The sequence below is a fragment of the Nyctibius grandis genome, chromosome 32 (genome assembly GCF_013368605.1).
Source record: "Nyctibius grandis isolate bNycGra1 chromosome 32, bNycGra1.pri, whole genome shotgun sequence".
Classification (NCBI taxonomy): Eukaryota; Metazoa; Chordata; class Aves; order Nyctibiiformes; family Nyctibiidae; genus Nyctibius; species Nyctibius grandis.
In genome coordinates, this window is record NC_090689.1 from 4774935 (window position 1) to 4787143 (window position 12209).

A 12209-nucleotide genomic window follows, 5' to 3' on the forward strand; every position below is an offset into this window, starting at 1 on the left:
ACCTGAACCTCCTCTGGTGAAGCTTGAGGCTGTGTCCTCTTGTCCTAGCGCTAGTTGCCAGGGAGAAGAGGCCGACTCCCACTCCACTACAACCTCCCTTCAGGTAGTTGTAGACTGCACTAAGGTCACCTCTGAGCCTCCTCTTCTCCAGGCTAAACACCCCCAGCTCCCTCAGCCGTTCCTCGGAGGTCAGACCCTCCAGACCCTTCACCAGCTTGATCACCCTCCTCTGGACTCGCTCCAACACCTCAACCACCTCCCCTCCGATGGGGGAAAGGGGTGTCTCCACGTTGCATCCTGACCCCACATCTAGCAAATTTGGGGATAGGAATGGAAAAAGAGGCATGGGAAAACGGGATGCCTTTTTTTTTGCCACCCACAGCCCAGTGATACCCACCTGTCCCTGCAAGCGGTGCTCCGGGGACAGGGAATGGGGAAGCTGACAGCCAAAAGTAGAGCTTTTTATCTTCGCAACGCTAATTTTCACACCCGTCAGAGCAGTGCCAGACCCCGAGGACCCCGACCTGGGGGTCCTCTCGCAGGGCGGCTTGGGCGAGGCAGGAGAAGGGAGTGCCCAGGGAGCCTCTCCCACGGGTGCGATGCACCCTCTCGTGGCCAGCGGCCATGGTGGGTGCCTGGGCAAGGGCATGGGTGTCCATGGGTGCCTGCCGAGCGGGGCTCAGCTCCTTGGCATCATGCCGAAGCGTACGTAGAGACCTGCCAGCCCTCCCATGGGGAAACCTTTCAGGGAGCTGTGACTTGGTTTCTCCAGGCTCCACCGTTTCCCACGGGGTCCCCCCAACTCCCTCCTCCCTGCTTTATGTGGGGAAAAGCAATAATTTTGACAAAATACTGGAAGCTGACTTCCCCTCAGCTGGGATCAACCTGCCTTTCTCCGTCTGACACTTTTCCTCCCTGTGAGAAGCCTGCAAAATAAATCAGTGCTTTGCATAAACAAAGCCCCAGAGAGGTATTAGCAAAAAAACAGCGCTCAGGAGCTTCAAAAATGCCATTTTTCCCACGAGAGAAAGGCAGAAGTCTTTTTTTTTCTCCGTAACCCCTTACTCCAGGGAAGGATTTCTCTATCTGGCCACCCAATTTCCCTCCTCCTCCCACCTGGGAGCCAGATCTGGGCTTGCTGAAAGGTGCCTCCCCTTCCTCTCGCCCCTTCAGGGGGACTTAAATCAAAACCCGCAGGAAGGCTGCGCTGCTGGTGCCTCGTCCAGCCGCATCCTGCAGCCACGAGCTCAGCACAGAGGAGCTGCTGCGGGAGCGGGTGGTGGGTTGGGGTGCTGGGTGTCCCCCACGGGTGGGCAAGCATCGTGGTCCCCATCCCCAAACCGGCCAGGCTGGGCGAGCCCTTGCTCCCACCTGCGCGCTGGCTTCCTGCGGCTTTAAAGTTCCCTCTGTGCACGAAGCAAAAGAGGGAGGAGAAAGGGTTTCATCATCACTCCCGAGAGCAGACTTATAAAAACTTTGTGCTCACGCTGCCTGGCTCACTCACAAGCTCAGAGGGTTTTAGACGTGGATCGTGCCGGCTGCCTGCAGCGGGACAGGCCGGAGAGAGAGACCGGAGCCCAGGCGCAGCCCAGCTATTCGGGGCTCCCCAGCAAGCCCCCACCATGGGAGTCCACCCTGAAGCCAGCAAATCCCCACTTGATGTCCCCAAAAGCTCCGGCACCTGCTCCCGAAGTATCTTCTGCAACATCAAGGTAAGGAGATCCCTTGGCAGGGATGCGCCTGCTTCCCCGGCCGGGAGGGAGGAGGATGCTTGTGTGGAGAGTGACCCCATCCCACCCCACGGGTCCCCGCATCCCTGGTGCAAACTGCCAGTAAAATGGTGTTTGCTAAGATGCAGAATTTGAAACTCAACTCCTCGGGCGGTCCTGGGTAACGCCGCTGAGGTCCGTCCCGCTTGGCTGGGGGGGGTGTTTTGGAGTGGTACCTGCCCCGGCACGTGGGTGTTGCTCCCCGTGGAAGCGGCGTGGGCAGCTCTCCGTGGGCTCCGGAGCTTTACCCACGGCGTCCGGTACACTGTGTGCTGCTGCCTAGGGAATGATTAACCACATCCTGGTGCGAAAAGAAAACACTGCCCTACAGTAACACCGGCTTGCTTTAAAAAAAAACTGGGTGAGAAGGGCATTTGGAGTGACAGAAGCCAAATCTCGGCAGGTGGAAGGGGGTTTTCTGGTGGTGGCTCCCCAGTTACTCACTTGCCCCTATTAGCTGTCACCTTAAAGCTGGTCCCTGCCTGAGCGTCAGGCTCTTGAGCTGAGAAAACACCAGCCACCCTGGCCACCTCCCGCGTTTAAACCCTGCGAACCATCGCGCTTTTACACCACTCCTCGCCCCAGCTTTTTTTTTCCCCACGAGGCACAATTTGGCCCGGTTTCGGATGGGCACCGAGGCTGCTGCACGAGCTGATTCCCATCCCTGGGACATCCGCCAACGTTGGCCAGGATTTCCCTGGGTGGGGGGAGATTTTTGTGCCTCACTTGGCAGCACCTCTGCACGTCGGCATCCCAAGCAGCCAGATGCAGTTTTGGGGACCGACGGCTCCCAGCAGCACGTGCCCATGAGCAGAGCAGCTTTTGATGCGTGAGAGGGGCTGCCGTGGTGGGGGGCAGCTGGCAGGACCCCCTTGTGCTGGTGCTGCCGGTCGTGCCTGGGGCCAGGGTGTGATTTCCACTCGTGTTATTGAACATGAGCGCGTGTTTTTGGGCCAGTAGCAGTGCTGCAAAGAAGGGTTTGGCAGCACTTCCCAGCTAAGCATGTCTTCAGGAGCGTGCAACCATGTGTAGGGCATCACGGGCTGGGATGGGTTTGGGTTTTATTTGCTACCCGTCTTTCCTCACCTTGCGTGGAGGACGGCACTGCCTCCTCCTCTTTGGGCTGTGCTTGCTTGGGGGTGATTTCTAGGGAGCAAAAGTTTCACCGAATCATGGGCCTCCAGCATCTCTGTCAGGGTGCTGTGAGGATGCTGTGGGGTACCATGGGGCTGTGGGGTACCATGGTGGGGCAAGCAGCAAAGCTTTGGGCTTGTGGGGTCAACGGGTGATATGGTGGAGGCTCCCAGGGCTGGGGACGTAATCTCAGGTGATGTCTTCCAGTCCTATATCCCTGAAGGTCCCTGCTGCCCGGGCTGGACTGTGCCAGCAGGTGACCTGATGGTCCTTTCTGGCTGTGACCTCACAGAATCAATGAGGTTCGAAGAGCCCTCTGGGATCATCGAGTCCAACCATTGCCCTGACACCACCACATCAACTAGACCATGGCACTTAGTGCCATGTCCAGTCTTTTCTTAAACCCCTCTAGAGATGGTGACTCCACCACCTCCCTGGGCAGCCCCTTCCAATGACTAATGACCCTGGCTGAGAAGAAATGCTTCCTAATGTCCAACCTGAACCTCCCCTGGCCAAGCTTGAGGCTGTGTCCTCTAGTCCTGTCCCTAGCTGCCTGGGAGAAGAGGCCGACTCCCACTGCACTACAACCTCCCTTCAAGTAGTTGTAGACTGCACTAAGGTCACCTCTGAGCCTCCTCTTCTCCAGGCTAAACACCCCCAGCTCCCTCAGCCGTTCCTCGTAGGTCAGACCCTCCAGACCCTTCACCAGCTTGGTTGCCCTCCAGGAGGAAGAGCTCGAGGTTACCCTGGGTAATTTAGGGCTGCTTCTGGGCTACTCTGACATGCCTCTGGAGGGGACTGGTGACCTGACCCCTCCTCTGGCAGAGGTGCAAAAGGTGGCCCTAACCCCCTCCAGGCTGCTCCAGCAATGACCGTGTAAAGTCACCTGAAATCAGAGCCCTTCTTGCAGCTAACGCTCTTTCCTGGAAATACGCACGGGTCCCTTCAGCTGTGTGCTCACAGGGCAGGATGCAAAAATATCCTAGTGCTGAAGAAACATTGCTAAACTCGACGCCTTTTTCAGGGTGTAAAACTTCAGGGTTAAAAAAAAAAAGCCCCAATAAATGTTAATCCATTTCTGCATCCCATAGGCAGCCGCAGGAGTGGGGCTGGGTGCTCAGCACCCCATGGCACTTGGTCAGGGGCTGTGTCCAGGACCTCCTAGGGGCATTTGGCCGAGGGTGGATGACACAGGGGTGTCACTTTGCTGGTGGCAGAAGCTGTGGCTGTGCCGGGAGGTGTCTGGCTGCCTGCACCCATCTGCTCCAGCTCGATTCGCCCAGCATCCGGGCCGGCTGGGAGGCTCAAGCCTTAATTTCAAAATGAACAAGGAGCCTGGAGCTCCCCAGACCACCCAGGCACCCACCACTGAGCCTGCCTAGGGGTGTCCTTGGAGGTGATTTCAGAGGCAGAGGTCGTACTGCAGCACCTGGCGTGGCAACCGTGCGCAGGAGTGACCCTCGAGCAGGAGATGCCACCAGAGACACCCCACTCCCGCCTGCCCTGGCTGGTGCCAATACAGCTGCACTCAGGGGAACCAGAGCATGAAAAGAAGTGCTTTTGTTTTAAAAAGTCAGCAGGTTTCTGGTAAATCACAGAATCACCGAATCAGTCAGGTTGGAAGAGCCCTCTGGGATCATCGAGTCCAACCATTGCCCTGACACCACCATGTCAACTAGACCAGGGCACTAAGTGCCATGTCCAGGCTTTTCTTAAACCCCTCCAGAGATGGTGACTCCACCACCTCCCTGGGCAGCCCCTTCCAATGGCTAATGACCCTTTCTGAGAAGAAAGGAATCGAGAGGAACAGCACAGCCCGACACTGGCATTGTGCGAGCACGTTCAGGAGCTGTTTGGGCTCTATCAGAACATTTGTTGGCATCAGATGGGTGATAGATAGCGTCTGGGGTGGTGGGGAGTCAGGACACTCATCCTTTGGAGAAAAGGTCTTGCTTTTAAGAGCAGATGTGTATAAATTGACAGGCAACGCCATCCCCCACCCTTTCCTGACCTATTCACTCTTCCTCTGCTGTGACATTTGTGTTAAAAATATACATACATTAAAAAAACAATTGCAGTAGCCTGTGCACGTTGTTAATCCTCTAAGGCCCAAAAAAATGAGTAGAAAAATCAGTGCCACAACGGAATTTCCAAGTTTGGGAAGTTTTGTGGTGAGTGGGTTGTCAGAGGGCAAGGTATACAGTAAGCATCTCAGTTTATATGGCTTGATAACTCTTGTTTGTATGAGAAGCCCTTGGTGCTGTAAATAACGTATTATATAAAGTTTTCATCTGATGATGATGCTGCTGGCATCATCCCGCACAGGGACAGGTACTGTAAAGGGGTTTAAATTAATGAGATGCAGCAGCCAAACATTGTACTTCCCTGGCAGTGTTCAAGGCCAGGTTGGATGGGGCTTGGAGCAACCTGGTCTGGTGGAAGGTGTCCCTGCCCATGGCAGGGGGTTGGAACTAGATGGTCTTTAAGGTCCCTTCCAACCCAAACCGTCCTGTGATTCTGTGATCCTCTTATAAGCGATGGCACTTTCTGACCAGGACAGTATTTCCAACACAAATCAATCCCCTAGTTGTAGCAGGCTCCAAGTCCTAAGCACAAATGTCATATTTATTCCTTTATTCCCTAAGGCTCACATGCCAGGATCATTTTCAGAGCACCTTTTGCAGGGCTGGGGCCAAAAATAACAAATTATTTTTCCGTGCAAACCATCTTTCTCCTCCGTGTTCTCTGCGACGGGGACAACAGCCTCCCCGCACCGGTTCCCATCGCTCTCGGGGGGTGGTTTTTGGCACTGGCCCCGTTCCTGCTGGTGTTTGAAGGTGGGAAGCACGGTGGTGCTGGGGATGGGCACCAGAGAGGGAAAGGTCCTGGTGGAAAGCAGTGTTTCAGAGGTAGACTCATTGCAGTCTACAACTACCTGAAGGGAGGTTGTAGCAGAGTGGGAGTCGGCCTCTTCTCCCAGGCAACCAGTGATAGGACAAGAGGACACAGCCTCAAGCTTCGCCAGGGGAGGTTCAGGTTGGACATTAGGAAGCATTTCTTTTCAGAAAGGGTCATTAGACATTGGAAGGGGCTGCCCAGGGAGATGGTGGAGTCACCATCTCTGGAGGTGTTTAAGACAAGACTGGACATGGCACTTGGTGCCCTGGTCTAGTTGCCATGGTGGTGTCAGGGCAAGGGTTAGACTCGATGATCCCAGAGGGCTCTTCCAACCTGGTTGATTCTGTGATTCTGTTCCAATGGTTGTGCCAGGATGGGGATGGCAGCCCTGGGGATGGATGGTGTGAGGCGTGCTGGGGATGCAGGAGGAGCGGCGCAGAAGCAGGCGCTCGGGGAGGCAACGCCCAGGGGATGTGGCCACTGGCCCATATCTGTGTTCTGACACAGCAGGAGTTCACAGCTGATCTCTGTACGCTGCGGGAACGTGGTTGGTGACAGTTCCTCGTTGCTGCTGTGGGAGTCACTCCTGGTTATACGTGGGTATTAATGACTGTAGCTAATGCTGCAGTTACACCGAGGCTCTGTCTGCACTGATATTTCAGGGCACCGCCTGGCTCAGCCGACAGCGTGTTTGCTCCCTGCACTGTGTCTTGTAGCTGGAATAAACCTGGTCATCGTGCTCATGTTTTTGAGTGCCCTCTCCAATGTGGCAGGGTTGCTTGAACCCCTCCAGAAGCTGGCTGCTTGTCCTGAATCACCTTGAAGGGAGAAAGGAGAATGCAAAAGGCCTTCAGTCTTTGGGGCGGGGAGGTTGCTGCTGAGCACTGTCCCCTACGAGAAGCTGAGAGCATCTCGGTAATCCCACAGCAGTGGTGGAGATGGGTGAGGATGAGCAAGGACAGCCTCCTGCTTTGAAGTTCACCAGAGCTTGCAGGGTTGTGCTGACTGGCACTGGGATTTTGGGGGGTTGCAGCTGTGCTGCTTGGCAAATGTGGGCTGAAGCCAACCTTCAGGTGGATGCCAGCAGGATGCTCAGGAGGAGACTGTGGGCTCTCAGGGTGTGATAAGGCTTTAAAGCATCCCAGAGTGAAGATGTTGGGGGCATGTGGGGTGCAATGGCCAGGAGCGGGGAGCTCTCCCCTCCCTGGGGAGGCTGGATGCCTTCTGCAGAAGAAACAGGAGCTTTGCCTTGAGGTCTGAGGTCCCAACAGTATCAGGCCAAGTTTTTTTGTCCCTTTCTTTAAAGGGACTAAAGGAATTTGCTGAAAGGAGTGTATTTCAGAGGCCTGGAGATGTATCCTGTTGGAAAAGATTATGAATTGCTTTATTTAGCTGTTAGCAAGAACAGGAGATTCATCAAGTTGTTGGTCTGAAGACAGCATGGCTGTAGGTATGGAGAGGGAAAAAACAAGAGGAAAATGTCATTGTTGATTAGGGCCATTCATTTAAGCAAGAAAATCAAAGGATATTCCAATACTGGGCACTGTGCAAGGAGAGATGGCAAGTTGGATGAGTGTTTGTGGCAAAGAAGGACGCAGAGTCCTTAAGATAAGTGGGGTGGCATGGGGAGAAGCACCTGCTGTGACTGAGGTCCTCCAGCATTCACAGAATCACAGAATCAATGAGGTTGGAAGAGCCCTCTGGGATCATCGAGTCCAACCATTGCCCTGACACCACCATGGCAACTAGACCAGGGCACTAAGTGCCATGGCCAGGCTTTTCTTAAACACATCCAGAGATGGTGACTCCACCACCTCCCTGGGCAGCCCCTTCCAATGGCTAATGACCCTTGCTGAGAAGAAATTCTTCCTGATGTCTAACGTGAACCTCCCCTGGCGAAGCTTGAGGCTATGTCCTCTTGTCCTATCCATTCATGGCGATGGTGCTGGCATCAGAAAGCAAAGGTTGGGTTTGCATGGATCTCACACTATGTTTACATCTGGTTTTGGTGGGATCAGGTTTCAAAAGGGAAGAACCACCTGGCCTTCACCAGCAACACCAGCAGCAGCAGGAGGAGGAAAAGGATGGGGAAGAGCCAGATGGTAAAACAGGTTGGAAAGTTTAGTGGGATCAAGGTCTAGGAGACATGAAACAAGATAATTTTATGAGGGGCGAGGTAGTCCAGTGCCCAAACACAACCAAGGAGTGGTCAGCGTAGATAAGATTATCATGAGCAAAATGAGAGAGGAGTGTCGCTGATAGGGAGCGTGAGGCATGGCCAGGGCTGCGGGCGTGCAAGGGGAGTGTTTACATACGCTTGTGGGTCAGGGAAAACGGAGCCAAGCTGAAGCTACCTTCAAGGAAATCCTGATCTGATCCTGATGCACCATAAAGAAAAGAGTCCGTGAAGAAAGAATGAAAGAGCCAAGACCCAACCACACAACCTGGCTGCGCGCTCGGTCTGGTTGCAGGAAGAAAGGCGACTGCTTGACATTGTGCATCATATCTTGCAGGCAGAAGGATTTTCTTGGCAGCAGATTGGGAAGCAGCAAACTCTTGCAGCTCACACGCTGAGGGTCTGGTCTCAGCAATCCTCTGCAGCCAAAATCCTCCTTTCTTTCACAGAATCAATGAGGTTGGAAGAGCCCTCTGGGATCATCGAGTACAACCGTTGCCCTGACACCACCATGGCAACTAGATCATGGCACTAAGTGCCATGTCCAGTCTTTTCTTAAACCCCTCCAGAGATGGTGACTCCACCACCTCCCTGGGCAGCCCCTTCCAATGTCTTTCTGACATCTGCAATGCACACCTGCACGTTAAGGCAGGGACATGTTTTTATGTCCCCTGCAGCGCTGCCTCTACGGGCTCGCACCGACCTTGCAGGGGGATCGGGATACGGTGCAGGGAAATCCCACGTGAACACCCATTGCAAAAGGAGCCAATGTTGTCTTTGCGCTTGACAATTGGGGGTTGTAAAGCGTGGCTTACTTGGCAGGAGACAGCCATAACTGCGACTAATCTGGGCAGTGGCATGCTCCAGACAATCCCTAACTATTTTAATTTTTTTATTAGTTTATTTTTTTTTCAGTAGAAATAAAATGCGGGAGCCAACTTCTGCCCTTGGACCATGCTGCAGGCTCAGAGGTTTTGTGCGAAGGGACGTGCTGTGTGGCAGGGTATTTGGTTCCTTCTGTGAAAATGTTTCTTTTTTTCATCTTTCGTGGTGCTTTTTGATCTATAAATCTAGGCAGCTGCATGTAAGAAAGAGATGCCAAGGAGGGACGTGTTTCCCCGTGCATGTCCATATACTTTTCATTTCCAGCTGATGCACTTCTTTGGAACTGGGTCATCTCAGCTGTCCTACTGCAGGAGGATCTCTTAGTGTAGTGAGGGTTGATCGTATACAAGCTCTAAAATAAACAGCCTGTCTTCCCCCGACTATTATAATTTGGGGGATATTTTTATTACTTCCTAAAGTTCCTCTCCCCCTTTCGTTTTTTTCCGCTTGGAAGTTCAGGACAGTAAAGTGGAAGAAGCCTTCAGAGGTGGGCAGGCTGGGGATCTCCTGCTTTGGGCCATGACTTTCCACTGAGGTCAAACAATTTTGCTTTGGCCCTCCAGAGCCCAAAATGCAACTCTAACAGTACTGTGCAGAGGGAAAGACCTAATACAGCATCCTTGCTCCTTGTCCTTTCCAAACCCTACTCCAGCCAGATTCATTTTGCATCTCCTTGCAACGACTGCTCTTGGCCATGTCCTACCTCGGTGTCATCAGTCAGCTAGGAGCAGTTTGGTAGGTTCTGCGAGGGTCTCCACTCCTCTTCACAGCTCCCCAGGCAGCTCTTGCGTCTGTCTAATGAATTAAGAAAAGACTGGACATGGCACTTAGTGCCATGGTCTAGTTGACATGGTGGTGTCAGGGCAATGGTTGGACTCGATGATCCCAGAGGGCTCTTCCAACCTCAGTGATTCTGTGATTCTGTAATTAAGCACTGGCTCTTTCCATCCATAGGATGGCTGTTGGGCACGTAGGTTAGCACCGGGGCGTGCACGTGAGAGCCGGGAGCTACTGATGCTGTCTCCTCGCTGAGCTGCACCATCACAATGTCCACCTTTTCTGTGTCCAGGCATGGCTGCCAAGGTGAAGACACTGAAAAATGAGGTGAGGGATGACTTTGGACATGAGTGCAGAGTGGAAGCAGAGCAGAGAATTAACCCTTCACTCACTTCTCCAGAAGGGACAGTGGCCATGCTGCATGTAGCAGCATCTTCCCCAGCCCCTGGTCCCTGCAGAGGGGAGACCACCTCCCACCTGGAGGAGGCTCCTGGAGGCTCCATAGAGACAATTCACTCCTTTGAAATAAAAAGAAACCTGAATTTTGTTACCTGGCCTTGAGTCTGACCCACATCCAACACTGCAGGCTGGGGTTATCAAACATTTCATGTTTGGTTTTTTTTTTTTTCTTATTTGACCCAACTTGCCAAGCATTTTATTGGCTGCCTTGGTGACCAAGTGTCCTGGTTTGGCCACATCCAACCCTGGAGCAGCACCCTCCCACCAACCCCAAGAGCTTCTGACCCCAAGGGCACCCACTTCAAGGCCAGTTTTACCCCCTGTCTCTGGCTTCCTCATGCTTGTCTGCTTTATGGGTTCAGCACAAGGCTGGGAGATGATCCCTCGCTCCTCCCAGAGCCTTATTTTATTCCCGTGTGCTTCAGGGAAGTGGAAAGGGTGCAAGTGGGTCTTCTAAGGTGGCTGCAAGGGCTGAAACACCAGCTCCGATATCTCCCAGGAGTGCAACAACCACCACGGCCATACCTGGCATCCCATGGGAAGTGTTGCCCAGACCATGGAGGGACCAGTCCCCTCTCTTCCCTGCCACAGGGTGGGTTTCTCTTCCTTACGAAAAAGCGTTACCCTGGGAGGTGCTAGTCCCCATGGACTGGGGGCAGGGGGAGCGGGGGGTCTGCCAAGGACCTTCCCCCAGGCATTTGCTTCCCTTTTAAATGAAGTGCGTCTTGGAGAGCAGTCAAGTGTCTTGTGTAAACAGCCTGGAGCCTGGAGTGCTCAGGCACTCTGAAGGAAATGTGGGGATGATTAAGAGGGGATTTTGTGTGTGCGGGTGCATGTGGATACACGCCCCTGGCCTCTCCGCTGCTCCCTGGCTGCCCGTGATTGCTGCTTGCCTGCAGCTCCGAAAACACACCAGGCTCTGATGGGAGCATCTGCTCCGGAGGGTCAGCACTGCATACTCGTAGGCGTGTTCCTGACTCCTTAACCTCCCACCATGCCGTCGGTGCCGTTGTGCCTGCTTTGCACCACCAAAATCTCCTTTCAAATGAGTTTGGCTCTTCTCTAAAGCCTCCTTCTTTGCTAAGTGTTATGGAAGATGGATGATATGCGGCTCCATCCCTCCTGGGGTTGCTCATCGGGTGCGTGAGGCCAGCACAGCACATCTGGTGCTCTCTGCAGCTGGAAGGCACTGGGTCAGTGCTGGTGTCCACGGTCTGGCAGGTTGGGGGTGGTCAGCATGAACATGTGGGGATAGGGATGCATGGGGAGAGGGACAGGGATGGGGGAGACCCATGAGTACCTGCAAGGGGACACGGGAGTGTGGTGCTCTTCATCTCCTCCAGCCTCGGAGGTCTGTTCTCCCCAGCCCAAGGTCAGGTGGTGCATGGGCTCCTTTTGGGCAATCCTCTAAGTAAGCCCCTCTCCCAGCTATTTGCACTCAGAGCCTTCAAGGTTTGGGCCATCGTTATTTTAATTAGAACTGAGTCTGCTGAATGCAGGAGAATCAGGCAGCCCCAGCTCACTCCCAGGCATCTTGGGATCTACGTCCCCGTTTTGTCTGTCCCCAGGTTATCACCAATGCATAAACCCACCTCAGGCCACCTCCTGCCAGCTCTGCCTTTCCCTGCCTGCCCTCTCTGACCACAGCTTGTCCCTCTCATCTCCTGCCCTCCATCCTCTCGTGAAGCACAGCCAGTGCTGGTTCCTCATGGTCCTTCCATGCCTTTTTCTTCTCCCCATCCGCTGCCAGCTCCAGCATTTTGAGGGGTCAGTCTGCCTCTCCTCATCTCCCCTCCCCACCAGCATCCTCTCTCCCTGACACGTCTCATCTCCCTGTCTGCCCTGGGATTAGGCTGACATTTGCTGCGCTAAATTCAGCCTCGGTGATCCACCCTCTTCCCTCCCCGTTGGTAAACAGCTTGGCTTCTCCAGCTCACGCCTCGCACCGGGAGAGCTCTTCCTCCAGCTGCTCTGCATCCCAGGCGGTCCCAGCCCGCCGCTGTTTAGCCAGCGCTTCCTTATTTGAATGACTTCGGTAGGGTCTGGCCAGAGCTGCAGGAACAAAAGTTAATGTTCTCTGGCAACAAGGTCCCCCTCTCCATTTCTCATCC

The 12209-nt window shown here is 54.0% G+C and overlaps 1 protein-coding gene across 1 annotated transcript in view; it reads left to right on the top strand.

Moving 5' to 3' along the window:
- Positions 1–1506: 1506 nt before the first annotated feature.
- SLCO2A1 (solute carrier organic anion transporter family member 2A1) overlaps positions 1507–12209 on the top strand; it is a 28419-nt gene continuing 17716 nt past the window's right edge. Inside the window, exon 1 of the mRNA XM_068421142.1 lies at positions 1507–1712. Within this exon, the coding sequence (XP_068277243.1) occupies positions 1623–1712 (90 nt within the window). The 5' untranslated portion in view covers positions 1507–1622. The remainder of the gene's footprint in view (positions 1713–12209) is intronic.